Source organism: Triturus cristatus, chromosome 9, assembly GCF_964204655.1.
Source record: "Triturus cristatus chromosome 9, aTriCri1.1, whole genome shotgun sequence".
Lineage (NCBI taxonomy): Eukaryota > Metazoa > Chordata > Amphibia > Caudata > Salamandridae > Triturus > Triturus cristatus.
The window spans coordinates 74,651,999-74,669,445 of NC_140592.1; the positions used below are offsets into that span (position 1 = coordinate 74,651,999).

Genomic DNA, 17,447 nt, shown 5'->3' on the forward strand with positions numbered 1-17,447 from the left:
TCTGGTCTAATGTCATCCCTCGATAGTGCTCTGTGAAAGTGAAAGACCACAAAAATGGCTTTGATCCAATGGGAATACATCACAAGTCTCCTGCCTCGCGGTCTCCATCGCAGACATCTTACAGGGGAGTAAAACATCTGACCACGCCATCTAACCTAACTGGCCACGAGCATGATCGTGGGTCTACACACACACTTACAGTACATATTGATAAAGAAAGCAGACAGATTTGGAACCAAAGCCAGCCTAAAGGGGATAATCCAAAAAATAATGTCTCTTGCTCTTGGCTCACGAGGAACCTAAAAGAAATTAAACGCTAACTCCAAATTTTCTTTTTCGCAGCAATTTGATTATTCTCTCTTGGAACTTGGCTGGCCTGAAAACATAAATTGCATAGCTTTATGAGATTCTGCCCAGCAATAATCTGTCTACAAGAGACTTGGTCTATTACTAAATTGGACTGGGGCAATTATTTCTTTATTGAGGTTCCTGCAACAAGGGTTAGGAAAGGTCACACTAAGGGTAGCCTCTCTACCCTCCTTACAGTTGAGATACAGTGGGATTTTGAAATAGTACAACTTTCGAGCAGCAACATACAATGCATCAAAATAAAACAATATCTAAAGCAAGTGCTAATTCGGCTGACTTTCTGTTCAACATCTACGTTCCGCCAAGTCCGGAATATAATACACAGATGAATGCGATATTAGTTCTACTAGAGACCCTCCATGAGTCAGCAGGAAATTCCCAAATGATAATGGGTGACTTCAATGCTACAATCTCCCACGATAAAAGCTCATACAAAACCTGGAATTGGAAGAAGCTTGGTCCACTCCTGATCCAGTCTTTCCTTCAGAAATAAAGGCTGATAAACGCGGAAGAATGCTACTGGAATTGTAGCACGGAATAAACGGTGTGATAGTAAATGGAAGAACTGACGGGAATGTACCGACTGCCTTAACCAGAAAGGGGTCACTGACACCCTTATTGATAACAACATAACCAGTCATAACATATCAGAAATACTCTTTAAAACCGAGCTCACTCTAGGTAGGTACCATGCTATATTGTATTCCGCTCTTTTAATGCACAGAGCTCTCCATCAGTCAGGACCTGCTTAGCTTTCTGCCAGGACTGCCTACTACAGCCCGACAAGAATTTTACGCTCATCCAATAATCATCCAGCCAATATCCCAAAAGTTGGTTCGGCTAAAGCCGGACGACGTTCTGTCTCTTTTCTCCGCCCGATCTCTTGTAATGATCTCCCTATAGACTTGCGACAAATAAAGTAGTAGTAAAAGCTCAAGACTTGACTCTTCTCACAGTACCCGTCATCATCTTCTGTTTTCTTACAGAGACCGTATAGAGCCGGGACACTCTTTGAATAGTTGAGCGCTCTATAAGAGCTATCACGATCAAAAACTTGAACCACAAGTAAAACTTACATCATCTTGGTCCCTAACAGAAGGAAACTTTTATATCCTGTAAGCAAGGTCGAATTAATTGGAACTCCAACAACATATCCAAGATGAATGCAGTAGTCGTGTCACTTCGTCTTCACCATTCAAATGAAGAAAGTAATCCCATTTTGACCTACGACGAGATAATCAAGGATGCTGTCTACGAGAGCCAAAGGAGGAGAGTAACGTGTAAGGAATCAGCACATCTAAAAAAATGGAGTTAAAGGAAGTAGACCTTTCTTGGAAGTTGAACTAGCCAATTCATCAACAATTTATTGGCCACTCAGCCACAAGGGGGAAACAAAATCAAGCTCTGTGAAGGTAAAAAAGGAAAATTCACTCTGAAAGTAGTAAAAATACCATGGATAAGAACTGGTTAGAACTCTAGCTCATCTCTAAGTTTATGGGCAGTTGGGGGAAAATAGCTGCAATCCCAATCCCACAGAAGGGGTGGATCAATAATCTTTCTGACCTGAATGCGACCAACTCTGCTTTGAAGAGTTGCAAGGATGTTTCCAAGCCTACTCAAGAGTAATCTACACTTAACATCCCCTATGGAGAAACAGATGGAGATATATATATGGAGAGCAAGTTCTTCAGCAGCAATGGGTCCCGATAAAATTCCCATAAAAGTCTTGCAGGACGAACCAGAAGGCTGGATTGCAGGATGAACCAGAAGGCTGGAGAATGCTCCTCACTCCTGTTCTCATACCGTTCTGCAATAGGACTAATTTCAAGCTCTTGGACAGAAAGTGTAGTAGTCCCTTCCCATAAAAAAAGGTTCCCACCTAACTCTGCAATTATTGCCAAATTGCATTACTCAATGCACCAAGGAAGATTTTTGCATCAAGTGTTTTGGACCATTCCAGTGACTTGACATACTCTAACGGCAGGATACCACTAGTCCAAGCCGGCTTTTGACCCAAAATTCTGTGACCGATGATATTGCAACCGTGCAAACCATTATTGTTAAGTGGTGACTAAATTGCAAGTTGTTTACTGCATTTGTCGACTTCTCTTCTGCTTTTGATAGGGTGGGGATCCCCAGCGACTTAAGACTTCTTGTTGAACTTTATAATCCAGTTGGTGCAGGGTCCTAATGGGGAAAAATAAGAGCTTGACTCCTAAAGTTTTAACTCAAAACGGCATGAAGCTGGGACGTATTCTAGCCCCACTTCCGTTTCTTATTCCTTAGTGATCTGTGTGCATGGTTTAATGACTATATTTGTCCCCTCCAATTTGCACTTCAAATTATACACATTTAATGTACGCAGATGATATTGTAATTTTTGACCTCACTCCCATTGGCCTACAGTGTAATTGGAATGTGCTTTTTGAATATGTAATGGTACATTTCGTTAAAATAAATATTACCTATAGCAAGGTGGTACCTTTCAGATAGAGAGGAGACAGTACTGACCATTTGATTGGAAGTTGGGTGGTAGGCCCCTGGAGGTGGCCACAACATCTGCATACTTGGGAGGGCTTTTCTCCCAGACCTTAGAAAGCACCTTGCACTTTACTCATTTAGGGCTCAAGAAATCAGCGCATATAGGCGCTTTAAAAAGACTTTTTTCCTCAGGTAGGACATATTAAACATTTCTTGTTTAGATATTTATTGGGCAAAGATAACCCCCTATTCTTTCTTATACACTTGAATTTATCCCAATAAGTAGGTGGTACAGTCTAAACTTATTTGAAGGGAGACTCATTCCGAAGATAGTCTCCCTGAGTCAAGCAATTCCCGTCCAGGCATTACGTTTAGAGTTTTCCCTCATTCGCGCCTATTCTAGATCCTTGGCTAACGTGATCAGATGGGCGTAGCACTTTCTTCATGCACCTAAAGGCTCTTTGAGAGCCCTCCTGAAGAACAAAACCTTCAAGGAAGAAGTAGAAGTTCATACTTTTAATATTGATCTTGAGATCGCACTTGTGAATTTCCAATGTTCTATCGCCCATTTCCATTTATGAACACCAGCACAACTTAAGTTGTCCTTACAAAATACAATGGCCAGACTAAGGGGCTCATTAGGATGGCGGATGGACTGGAGTCCTTCTGCCATCCTGGTGTAAACCGGGACCGTTCGCCATACATGCGACGGTCCCGCACCACAAATCGGGATGACGAATTCAGTAGTTTAACATTGCGGCGGATGCTACTGATAGCAGCACCCGCCGCGATGTCAAAATGGCATGTGGCACATTTCACAGCACTATGTGGCAGTTACACATGGTGCCTGCCACATAGTGCTGTGAAATCTAGGGGGGGTACCATGGGTACCCCCCCCAGTGCACCCTCACCTCCCCCAACACAAGGGGTGCTTGCAATGAGCTCCCAAACACAATCCCCACCAGCCTTTCCATGGCGGTTCCACAGCCATGGAAAGGCTGTCTCCAGCCATCATCATAATTTGGCGGACGGTTTTACTGGTGAGGACCGCTCCGCCAGGCAATCCTAAGGATTGCCTGTGGCGGTTTTGTGGTGGGCGGTCTTTGCGACCGCCACGGTTTCGGTGAGATTCCCCCCGCCATCCTAATTTGGCGGGGGTAACTCGCGGTTGGCGTACGGAAGGACCGCCACTGCATGGCTGACAGTGGCGGTCCTTCCTCCATCCTAATGAGCTCCTAATGAGACATTGCATAGTGTTCCCAATTGGATATTTACAAGCCCTACGCGGACAGCATTTGACAAATCAAGGATAATCTAACTTTACATTGGATCATAGTACGAGGCAATTCATAATTATGTCAAGACTGGGCATTTTACCTTTAAACAACTTTACAAAGTACTTGTCAGACAAGAGGCAAGTCTGGAATATGTGAATTATGCAAGGGTGGGATTCAGGATATTAAGCATGTACTGTTCGTTTGTCCCTGCAAGCCAGTACTAGAAGCGCGGAAAACAGTTTTTAAAACCTTTAGGTCTCAAATATAGTGCACTTAAAACCAATTATCTGATTGCCCTAGCAATGTCAACGCCTGATGTGTGCCACAATTTGTACACATTTTTAAATCAATTTTACCAATGTATTATCAGTATATTAAAATGAAAACTGTCTTGTTTTATTATGTTTTTAAATAACTTATGACTGGATAGATTTTTGATCTCCAATAAGATCTAAATCAAGAAAATTGATCTGATTGATATACACATTAAATTTTGGGAACCACGCACAACCACTTTGAAAAATTGACAAGAATGATAATCACACTTACCTTTTATATCCTATAAAAAGCCCCATAGTCAGGAAAAGATTAACACAAAAAGTAGTATTTGAATATTTTAATAATAAAAATCTAAGTCATTCCAAACCCATTTTAAATACAGAAATATATTTACAAATATGTCCAAAACAGGACTAAAATATTTATTGAAATCCAGTACCTTTAAATATTGTGCTTTCATAGATACATAAGAAAATCTGCATATAAAAATACTTTACATGGGATACACTAATAGTTTGCGGATAAAAATACACATTTAATAATGCAGTAACTGTATAATATCATTCAAAATGCATAGGAAGGGATACAAGGACCATTTAAAGCCTTTAGTAAACCTCTTCTTTAAAAACCATCATGAAGCCACCAACAGCTTCTGACCTTTTCCACATATTGCATATTAAAAATAAAATACTCCTTCTGCGCGGTCTGCTTATGGCACATGGTAGAATAAATTACAACAAAGGCAGAGGAGTTTCAAAACAAATGTAAAAATCCTACTGCAACAGTAGGGTGTATACTGGACGATGCACCATAGGCCTATCTTTTAAAAAAAGAATTGGAATGGCTGAAAACAAGAGTTGCAAGGATTTCCATTGTAGATCACCTGAGAGCATGGCCAATCAGCAGCAAAAGTCATTCAGCCAATCAGAGTATGAGATTGGTTGAATGTTCCATGCTTCTTGTTAATTCAGTTCATATTGTGCTCTGGGGGGTCACACATCTTTTAGGAGACCCATGTCCTCCATTGATCTGCCATCCAGAAGTGCTTCACAGAGACTTGGGTCTGAAAGTGGGAACTTGCAGACACAGACGTTTGCTATAGGCTGGGGAAAGTGAATTGTGGCTATCGGGTTGTAACTTGAACCGAGTAACTAGCAGAGTAAAAAAAGCAAAGGCTCCTTAAGATGCTATGCTTCCATCCAACAATGTGCTTCATCAGGCTTTCCCAAGAAAACTGGGATATGATTCATTAAAATTGGTTCAAACTTAAAGTGCTAAAAAAGGCCATCACAAGTTGTTACACAAACCCCCCTTTTTGGCACACATGTTGACTTGCAATCTCTGGAGGCTTGCAAAGAGACAGCTGACATAGGGTGCGAGTGAAACAATCCTACCCCATCCATAGCCGATGGGCAACAGAACGCAAACATTGTAAGAGTAAGTATGAGCCACCATTTCGAAGAGGTCACATAATGGACCTAAAGACAGATGCCAGGCATGGCCATGTCCATAAACTCACAAACTTGTATTTTCACTGGCACAACACACACAAGGGCACACAATAAAACACAGGGGTCTACCTTTTCCTGTTTAAATGCAAGGCAATGTACCGGCAATGACCAAATGCCTCTTCCTAAATTCTGAATACTGAACTGCTTTGCCATGTGGGTAACACTTCTGTTGGTGAGCTTTTATGTGCCAGCCTTCTCTGATGCTTGGAAAGCAAGCAATAGGGATTCTTAGGTGTGGACATCTAATATCTAACTAGTAACCTCAAAAAAGTGCTAGGAGTGAAAAAATAAACAAGAACAATGAAAAGTTAGTCATGCATAAAAACTCAATGTGAAATAGTGGAACAAGTGTGTTTTAAAGTGTAAAAAACACCTGATTATAGAAAGATTGTGCTGAAGGGGAAAACAAAAGTAAAATGGCTGTGGGATGTGGAATAAAACTGTGCATTCTGGCACTAAATATTCAATATAGTTGCCAGACAACAAAAATATGTAGCTTTTCCAAATTATGGATTATGCCCTTTAATCTTGATTGTTATTAAGAGTGAAACACCAGTGCTTGGAGGGAGTTTGCTTTGTAGGGAGAAGGAAAGTGTTTCATAGTGATGACGCTGGAGGAGGCTTTTCCACAGAAAATAACAGGACAATTTCACAGCAGTAAAACTAGAAAACGATAGCACCATATGGAAGGGTTGTTGACAAAGCATGGTCTCGCTTGGCATGATGGGACAGGAAGGTGAAAAACATCACAAATCTATCCATCCTTCCTTCCAATTCATTAAGTTTAACGAGTTTGTTGCAGGAAAATTGATGAGCCGAAGAGTTCTTCAAAGCCAATGGTATGGCAGACCCCTGAAGAAGGTCATGGTAGACATGAGGTGCTGAAACATATTCACTTAAGGACACAGTAACCCCTTCTAGACTGCCTTCCGGCAATGCATATCAAACGATGGAAAATGAAGGCGGTGGCAATGTTTCATAAGTCCCGTTGGATTAACTGTCACATGGCACAAATAGTAGTGCAAAATAAAATAGAAAAAGAAGTCCATTTTCTAATACTCTGGTTTAGGCTTCGCACAGTATGGACAGAAAAAGTCCCAGGTGAGGAATCCCAGCACCCATTGCTTTCTTCTCATAGTGTCTTGGTGCTTGTTTTGGTCTCAATGCACATGGAATGTTTCACTGGCAACTCCTCATCGAGCTGAGGATTTGTGACATGTGCCAAGGGGTTGCGACTTATGACTAGGTCCAGTTTGTCTCCAGCCTCTGAAATCAGCGGAACAGCCAAGCAGCAATCAAAGTCTCTAGTGCGGACGTGGTTCACCTGGGGAAAATTGGAAAATATAAACATATTTAATACCAAAGACTTTGCCGGGGTTGGCGCCAATAAATGGACTATCCAGTAGAGAGGAAGAAAATTCTTGTCAACCTTGTATCTCTAACAATTACCAACAATAGGCTTTATGGTGCGTTACTTTGTTTGATGTTTGTTGGCAGTTTGAGATGTATTGTGACATCATTCACCAGAAGCAAATGGCAGAGGGGGTGCAGGCCAACGCTTCACCAGAGCAGAATGGAAATAATGATATTGTTAATAATAAAGATAATAAAAATGCCCAAAATAATTATGTTCATATTAATGCTAATAATCAGGGCTAATAATACTAATGCTACTAAGAAGGATGTGATTAATAATAAAACTAACAGTAATAAGAGTTCTGTCCAGTAGAGTTGACACAGCTAAGATCCTATGACCATTCCTGCACCCTAAGGGCCGGATGTACGACTTTTTTTGCGGCCGCAACCGGGAGACCCCTTAGTTTGCGACCACAAAAAAGGGTGATGGCATGTACAAATGCTTTTTGCGAGTCACTGACTCGCAAAATAGCATTTGCGACTCTCACTATTAGGAAGGAACGTCCGTTCCTAATAGCGAGTCACCATGCCATGTACAATTTTGAGACCCCATTTGCGGGCCACAAAATACTCACAGTTTACGACCTACTTTAAGTATGTGATAAACCACTCGCAAATATGAAGGGGTCCACAGGAAACCCCTTACCCTTTGTGAGTATATGAAAAAATATTTTTAAGAGCAGGCAGTGGTTCCAGGGACCACTGCCTGCACTTAAAAAATTGAAACTGAAAAGTTTCATCTTTCTTTTTTAAATGCATCCCGTTTTCCTTTAAGGAAAACAGGCTTCATTAAAAAAAAAAAAGACTGCTTTATTTAAAAGCAGTGCCAGACATGGAGGTTTGCTGAACCCAGCAAGCCATTATTCCTGGGTGAGTGCTAGCCATTGCTAATGGGATCATAAATTGTGCTGCCTGATTAATATTCATGAGGCATACAATTTGCGACCCCATTAGGAATTGCAAACAGTGTCTGAGACACTGGTATACATCCCAATTTGCTAGTCGCAAATGCAACGCAATTTGCGGGTCGCAAATTGGTGGGTCGTACATCTGGCCCTGAGCTCTGGAGCACTTTACGGTGCTTCACATAATTGGAGCGCACTAAAGATTAAATGAGGATTCATTATGTATGAGCATTAGGATTTTAAAGGTTTGCTTGTGCAGCACAAAATTATAGTTTAATTGTAATAATGAGTTTAGTTTGAATTGTTGTGCATTTCTTCTTACCTAAACCAAAACACAGCAAACTGACTATCAAATCACAACTACAATGGCACTGTATTTAAAAGTAGTAATGGATCGGTTCATGCAAAGCATTCATTGTTAGGGACTGCAAAAATACATTTGTAAATGCAGTACCAGAGGCCTACTAGGGATTATATTAGGGCCATTGGAAGAAAAAGATGTCTACACCATTGGCTCTGCATTTGGCAAACTGATCTCCAATCATAGTTGTGACTCACATATCCCTTCTACAGTTCTGAAAGTCATAAGTGTTGCCTGTGTGTAGCAGTATGGCAGCCTATAGTAAAGAACACTTATGCCATTGAGATGGTTTCGTCCATCATCAAAAAAAGGTGTTTGAAAGTTCCATGATTTCCAGAAACAATTTTGAATATTTCTTCTTAATGCTAATCAAGGTTTAAGTTAAGGCTTTATGATGCAATCTATGCCGGGCCAAAGCAGATGTAGAAAGGCAGCAATCTGTCAAATTTTATAGACCCTGGTTACATCTCCTATATGAACAGAGATAGGTAAAATACGTACATATTCATCTTGATGCAAAAGAGTAGAACCCATAACAGTGAAAGTTCATATTGCATTCTCGTACTATGACCATTATTAGAGGAAAAGCTCTCTTCAACCAACATCTGAAGGCACGGTTTTCTTTTCTCATTGTGGAGTCCACAAGGTGGAAGGACCTTGCAATACATCTTTTCTTTTTCTTCCAACTCAGCTCCTCACTCCAAGGATCGCATGGCTCGCTCTAGGTTATTATTTGGTGAAAAACCAAGCTAGCTAGCTATAGTGATCAGACCTTGGTAAGCAAGGAAGGGCATCCAGCGATCAAGTAGACATCTTTTGGATCCAGTGAGATTTCCTAAAACAGAATCATCTCCAATTATGTGCTCACACCGAATAAAACCCTGCTCAACTACTTGACAGCACAAATGTTATCTTTACTTTGATGATTTTTATTTTTCGTTGCTCACATTCAGAGCTCATCCTCTTTCATATATGGTGTGTACTTTAAAAAAAAAAAACTTAGATATAGTAAGGATGAAGTCAATGTGTACCAGTATTTTGCAAGAATGAGATGCATTCTTAGAAGTTATTTAGCTAGACAACAGCTGAACCAGTGTGGACCAAAAACACACTTCACCTAGAGAAACAGAGAATTGAATGGGGATCATAAGGCTGATCGAAACAGGGAAGGGACAAGTGTGCTAAGAGCATTTAACATTGTTGCTTCCACACTTTCCCCAGATTGGGACTACCTTGGGAAGGAGCTCACAGAGGTGGGGGCATTCTTGACAAAGGCCCAGAGATAAAGGATTCAGTTCTGTAAGGGGTACTGGAAGTTACAGATTTCTCTGCAACAAAACTAGACTTTTTGTAATGGATGTTTTGTAGAAGGTCTTTCAGAGTATGGGTCCATGGAAAGCAGAAAGAATCCACTTAGTATACCAAAGGTTTTTCTTCCTCGAAAAAAAATGTGTGAGGGGAAACTTTTCATTGGTTCCTGACCTGTGAGGATTTGGTCTATAATTGGTTCCAGAAGAAACTTCTTTTGCTGTTATGCAATAAACTCCTGAACAACTACCTTTGTGGACTGGCAACTAATTGATCGGTTAACAGGAAAACTGGGATTTTTTCATGATCTCACCATCTAGCATCCTTCTGACTCAGGACTACTTTTTCCTCACTAGGAGGCTTTGAGAACTGCTATTGTCTCTTGTTCGGATTTTCCATTCTTTTTCCAGCTACCAGTGTCCAAACAAAACTCTGGTCACCTATTTAGCGCACTAAAGGTGCCCGCACCCACTGCATCATATCAATATAAAAATACAGTATCACATCTTCAATTACCTGGAGAACTCTGTCATAGGGATGGAGACCACCTCTGTCAGCTGGGCCATCTGGCCGGATCATGTTGACATAGACTCCCTTTTCAAGAAGGCCATCCGACACACTGAACCCAAAGTCTTCAATATCTGGGTCCTTCAAAAGTGTCATCTGCAAAGGATATCAAAGTAAAATTTATTTACCTTCTTTCGGCAGGACTTCTGAGATGTTAGAGGAGATCCAACTTAAAATAGAGAAATAATAAGGAGCGTTCCCCTTATTTAAGGCATGTAACATTTTTATTTCTGGAATGGGAAACATCTCAGCCATCATGTATTAGACACCTCCATGAGAAAACTTAACTTCATGAGATAGAACAAACTAATCTTTAACCCAAAATCCAGCGAATTTTCATAGGCTTGAGTCCGGGTGTTTCATGTCCTGTGGCTCATAAAGTGCTTGACAGCGTTGATTGTGTTTTTCGCATTATAGAACTAAGAAATAGCCATGCATTTCACGTTTTTCACACTCCAGTGTTTGGGAGTTATTTCATATTATAAAGTTAAAAAGTGTTATTTGTTGAAGAGGATTTATTTAAGGTACTGCGGCAGAGAGGTTTTGTGTTCTGTATTTAATTAGAATTTCAGTGCCTTAGTTAAGAGAATCTTATAATTGTATTTCTTCCTATGGACTGTTCTGACGCTATTTAAAGTTATTAAAGAATCCTCCTAGGATTGCAATATATACGTTTACAATGTCAGTATCTGGCAACATTTGGTACAAATAGGTTCTTGATAATTTCTGTTCAAATGTTTTGGGCATTCACTTCAATTGTAGTGTATCCACGTCAGCACAAATTTAAACTATCACATATGTCTAGGCTAATGATGAAAGTGGGGAAATTAAACCTCATCATTAACACCTCCCAATCCTACAATTTGCACTCAATTGGAACCCCATTACAAGCCCATTATCACACAAATACACCAAGAAAATTACTTTAAAAGTCCCAATTACCTCTAATACACAGCTAATACAATAACCGATCATATTGCAAGTAGTTTAGCATGACTAGCCATGCACTACGGGTACATGCGCTCACATACTTCCGACTAGTTTGCCAAATTTTCAAGAGTTGTGAGGCTATGACTCAGTTTGCATTGTAAAAAAATCCAAAACGTTTTAGCCGGAACTTGGAAAACGATTGTTTGATTAAATCAAGTGGTACTAGAAATAATCATAGATATGCAGTTTCCAGACACTGCTATAACATTACAAGGTGTACGCGGTTAAGATTTGTCAAATATGAAAACAGAGAAAATATTGTAATTAAAATAAATTTATTGTTCCTCCTTGGGATGTTCAATATGTGCTCCCGAATATTGCCACTTCCAATCTGAGCACTTGACTGAGAGCTAAGTGCCAGAGTCAATACCAACACTTGCACGCAGATGTCGAGACCACAGATCTAAACGGGGGGACACTGCAACGGCGTCTCCTGTTCCTCTCCAATTCAGATTGCAGACCAGCACAGTATACTGAGGTAGAGTGCACTCCTAATTTACATCATGCTGGTCATGCTATGCATCATAGGCATGGTTAGAGAGCCCCCTTTGCAAATACAGCTCGCACGTAGAACCACGAGGTGTGCAGGTGCACATGCAAGATGAGTCCACTTTGCACTGCTGATTCACATGCCAGATCTGAGCGTGCACTGTGGAACCACACAGCACCGGCTCTCAACACAAGTCCATATGGTGGATCAGCTAGTACTAAGATTGCTTTTACAGCTTTCCTATGATGGCAGCATCTGACAAAGAGCCGCCGACGAGTCAAAACAATGAGATCTACATGGGCACACACCCAATGGCTTGTACACATGTACTACTATATATTTATCTAGATGCAATGCGACACGATACCCCACCTCCCCTTCACACTGATCCATGAAGCCATCTCATAAGAGGACAATCCCATTGGCAAGAACTTGGTTACTACTCAGACCTTGTGCAGCTCCAGAGGGGTTGGTGACATCATTTCCTGCAGCTCATCCTTCGTGGGCTTCACTTCCTGGTTCCTTTTGCTTTCCTTGGAAGGAGTGTGCTCACTGAGAACTCTGGCACGCCGGTGGGGACTTCCTTTCCTGAGAGGGCTGAACCCAGACTGGCTAACCGAGTCTATGAGAATCTTGCTGCTGTCAAGGCCCAGGCTGTGCACACTACCGCTCATGATGGAAGCCTGCGAACGAAGGGATAAACCTGGTTACAAATGGCAGTCCAAGCATACACACTCCAACATTTAAGAAGCAATACCACCTGTATGCTGACAAAGTAACTGTACATTTTATACATTCCTCTAAACAATATTTAGAGTATCTTTTGAATGACTGTCATAAGAAATAGAGGACCACGGATTTCTTTTTCAAATAACTGGCTCTTCGGAGGCATTCTGGACTGCTGCCCACCCGAGCTTAGAGACCCCTCCTAAGGATTGGATGCTGAGAGTCACGCGATCAGGAAACCCTTGGTGAGCAAACAGAGGAGCAAACGGAGGAGCAGCGAGGGGAGGTGTTGCGGTCGGACCCGAACCACCCTGTCCCTGACCGGATTTCGCTCTGAACTGACCCACGGAGCCCAGGCGAGCAAGCGAGGAGCTAACAGAGGAGCAGCAGCAGCGAGGGTGCGGCGGCCAGATCCGAACCGTCCGAACCGTCCTGTCCCCGACCTGACTTCGCCTCGACTTGACCCCCGGAGCCCGGGCCAGCGAACGGAGGAACTAACGGAGGAGCAGCGGCAGTGAGGGGTGGTGCTGTGGTCAGACCTGAGCCCACCTGATTTCGATTTCTGATTTGCCCCCCGGAGCCCGGAGTTGTAGCCTCCTGCGCTTTACATTCAAGCCAAAAAGATCGAGCGGTGCAGGGGGCACAGGCCGCAGGTTGCGGGGGTTGCCTCGGATTCGCCTCAGAAAACGCTGAGCCAAACAGGGCCGGGCCGAGTTGGAAAAACGATCGGTAGCACAGGAGCCACCTGACTCCCCGGACTACACAGAGGCGATTAGTGGCAGGCTCTCGGCTCGCGACCCACGGGTCTGCGTAACTGTTTTAACACCATCAGCCCGCCAGCCTGCTAACTTCGCCCACCTCGTCTTGTCTCACCCTCCATCCCGTCGTGCCTGAGCTGAGGAACAGCGAGCGGAGGAGAGGAGAAGAGAAGGCGCCATCAGAGAAGCGATTGGGGAAGGAGGCGACCAAGGAGGTTTACTAGGCGGTGCTCAGCAGGTCAAACCCTCGCTACTCAAACCGGTGAGAGCCTACTGTTAAAATTGAATGTGGTTTTGTGGTAATAGCAGCAGGAACAGCTAGAATAACTGGCTAACACAAAAAAAACAAACAAAAAAAAAAACTGTCCTCCAAGCTACCGTCCCTGTTCCATCGCACTTACCAGGCCTGCCCAGGTCTGTCCTGCCCCTCACTCCCCAAGGGAGGACAACGGAGGACAACAGAGGAGGGACTGGGACTGAGTCACGGCAGAGCACAACTTTGGGAGTCTTGGGAGTACACCCCACTGGATATCTGAATTTACATATGTATATAGGTATACAAATTAAAACCAGTGACCAGGAACAACTGACCTATGGTAGCATAGATCATCTTCCAAAAAAACTTAGTGCTCATCTGATCCCAAACCCCAACTCGAAGCTCACAATTGGGAAAAATGAGATCCGGTAGGACAAGAAAAGATTTACCCAGCACTAAACTAGCCCAAAAAGCTAAAAAGCCAACAAAAAGGAAAAATACGCTAGACAACGGAAATCATGAATGCAGCTCCGAGGTTTCTGCTAACAATGATCTGGACTGCCAGAAAGCAAAAAACGCCAAACTCAAGACAACCAGAAACCCTATATTACATCCAAACTCTAGCAAAATAACAACTTCACTGGACGATCAAATAGCCAACCGGAACCTAGGTCAATCCCCTCTCAAAACCCACCCAAAGCTGGAAACACCATCACTAAACGAAGCGTTGAACCCAATTACAACTACCGTTCAACCAACTATCCATACAGCAGACCCATGCCTAAACCCTGGAAACAGGAGACTAATAAGTATAGAGGGTTCTTCCAAACAAAAGACCCCATACTCCTCTCAGCCTAAGATCTTTACTAAGTTCGCGTTTCTGCAAGATCCAGCATCTATAATTTTCTCCAAGTCTAGCGAGATCAAAGGGTTGCAAACACCCTTACAGCCAAGTATCCTTAAATCAAGCTTCAACTCCGATGCCGAATCAAAATTAAAACTAAACCAAACAGTGGTTCAAATTCATTCAACGGATTCACAAAACATTAATCTAAAACCACAAACAGAACTTGAACTAAACGGACTAGACAAAAGGCAATTACACAACGCACTACCTACAAAAGAACGCGACTCAATAAACTTTGACGTCTTAGAAAAGATAAAAGACTCCAATCTAGAACTAGTTAATGCAACAGAAGCTTACGTTCCACCCAAAAAAGAGGAAGCAGGGGTCTGTCACTAAAATCGACAAAAACTACACATATACACAATCCTACTGTTCCTCATTCCAACTTAAAGACAAAAAGCAAATCTTACTTCAAACACAAAAGCAGCACGCATTAACAAAGACAGAAACAACCAGCCCTCATGAGTGCTCTGTAATATCAAAGGACCCCCCTTCCTGGGAGCCCATACCTACACACAATTTACCATTACAACTGCCAAACGCAATTATAAACATCAACCAGATAAGAGAACAGAACCTCGAGCATCGAATCGACCAAACTCCGGAACAATCTCCCCTGTCACCCGCTATCCCTCACCCCTCAGACTGTTTACTAACTAGAGAACGCACAATATCACTAACTGATGACTCCTATCCCTTAGGGACCAGCCAACCGCAACGACCGATAGCTCAAATACGTGATGCACGCCCAGACGGAAACGACCTAACCCCACGGCAGAGTCATACGCAAACCAATAAAGACTGGCTACAAAAAGAAACAACAATCTCAGTGAAAGAGGAACGCGAAAGAGACATAAAATCTCCTCCGAGGCCGAATCCCGCGACTATTTACAACTCAGATTGCGACATGTCCTTCCTAGCCTCCCAAGAATGGGAGGATCTAGTAGCCTCATACAATAACAAGCCTCAAAACAACATAACCAACACAATGGCAAAAGCAAGCGAGTATAATAAACAGACCAAAGAAGCCTTTTGGGAAACAATCCTTAGCACCATGCAATACTCAACAGAAGCATTGAAATATCAGTCGCATAAAATGGACCTACAGCTGTCAGTACTTCAAACCCTAGCAGAATTTACATCTGCTATTGATACAAAGTTGGCCGACCTAAATGGGTTAATTAGAAGAGGGCAGGAAGCAGTCCTCAACGATAAACTCCTTCGGCAAGACTGTAACTGCGCCCCAATCATAGACAAACTTTCCATGTTACCGTCACTTCTTAGCGACATACTGTCCGTAGCTGTCGTTACATCTCAACCAAGAGAAAACTCAGCTTTACCTACAAAGGAGAAAACAAAAATAGTATTACACCACTCAGAGAATCTATCTCCAATTGAGAGCTGACCTCAGACCTCGCAAAATGAAATAGGAGAGAGCAGGGTGTTGCAACCCCTAGAATATTCCCCTCTAGGTAAAGCACTAACAAACCAATTGTCACCAAGCAAGGAAAATTCAGGAAAAAACATTGGGCGCAAAAATAAAAGGAAGGGGAGAAAAAGGAAAAACACGGCCCCCGCCCAACCTTTGCTTACTTGGTTGTCAAAAGATCATGCTGAAATGAAACCAAAAACAAAAAACAATCAAAAATTATCCATGTCGTACTCGGACGACATAACCACAAGAAATCTTATCCCTATTGGAAAAACATCTCAAATGGATCCGCAAACTTGCCCCATCATAAATCACTCAGGGGTAAGCACACCAAACAGAGCCAAGACCAACGACTACCTCATATTAGAAACTCCTCCAATGCCTAAAACTCAGGAGTCTCACGTTAATAAGGAACCTTTAACCGTACAAATAAAGGCCCAAACATCGAATAAGGTAAACAAAAGCTTACAAACCCAAGAGTCGACGGCAGGACAACAAAGTCATGAACCTACAAAAACCCCAAAATTGCCTCAGTCTGGAGACTTAGAAGATAAAGGTCGGCACCCCCAAACTAAACCCTCAAAAGACAATGCAAGAAATGGACTGGGCAACCTTGCACGAGACAGCCATAGCGCTTCAATGGCCAGACACGCGGCCTTCCCTAGCGGACATGAAACAGACGATTCCACTGACGCAGAGGTCTCCGACATGATTATCTTTGCCCCCAGATACAAGTCCCGAGGCCGGTTAGACATCTTAAATAGGGGGAATATATTACGCCTCTTACAAGCTATTCCATCACTAACAACGATTCATAGTTCCGACCTTTTGTTTGTTGAATTTTTACCAAATTACAACTCAACAAACTCGGACGCCTCCAAAACAACTTGGAGAACATCGGAGATAGCGTCTAGAATCAGCAACGAAACTACAATATTTCAAAACTGGGGGATAGCATTAACAACAGTCCCCAAACCACAATATCCAACTCCATTTCTAATCTCAGACAGCCTATGCCGTACATCGGTATCAATCTTAAGGGGCGCAAGAAGCAGTTCTCCAACAGTTAACCAGTCCCCCTCAATGGTTCCCTCGGCCAAGAATGGAAGGCAAGGCTTACAATGGACTATTTGGCTAACAAGCTCAAACTGCCAAAAGTCATTACTTACATTGCCCTCTTCTAAGGGCTCCAATGAAATTAAAATAACTATCTGGAATATTAACGGCCTAAATTCCAAACAAAGCGACCCGGAATTCCTGAACTACCTCAAAATGTTTGACATCATTTTACTTCAGGAGACCTGGTCGGATACATCCTTTGACCTCCCGGGATACATTTCATGCTTCAAACCTGCAATAAAAAACACCAGCTTTGGACGCCGTTCGGGCGGTCTGCTCCTTTTTTCTTCTATAC

The 17,447-nt window shown here is 42.4% G+C and overlaps 1 protein-coding gene across 6 annotated transcripts in view; it reads right to left on the reverse strand.

Moving 5' to 3' along the window:
• Positions 1–4,728: 4,728 nt before the first annotated feature.
• GRIP2 (glutamate receptor interacting protein 2) overlaps positions 4,729–17,447 on the reverse strand; it is a 687,757-nt gene continuing 675,038 nt past the window's right edge. For all 6 annotated transcript variants that reach the window (XR_014968484.1, XM_085624444.1, XM_085624443.1 and 3 more), the window contains exons 22-24: positions 12,404–12,637; positions 10,424–10,570; positions 4,729–7,241 (exon numbers count right to left, since the gene is read on the reverse strand). Coding sequence is in view for 5 of the 6 variants with exons in the window: in XM_085624444.1 (XP_085480570.1) it covers positions 7,050–7,241; positions 10,424–10,570; positions 12,404–12,637 (573 nt within the window). In the remaining variant the exon portion in view is untranslated. The remainder of the gene's footprint in view (positions 7,242–10,423; positions 10,571–12,403; positions 12,638–17,447) is intronic.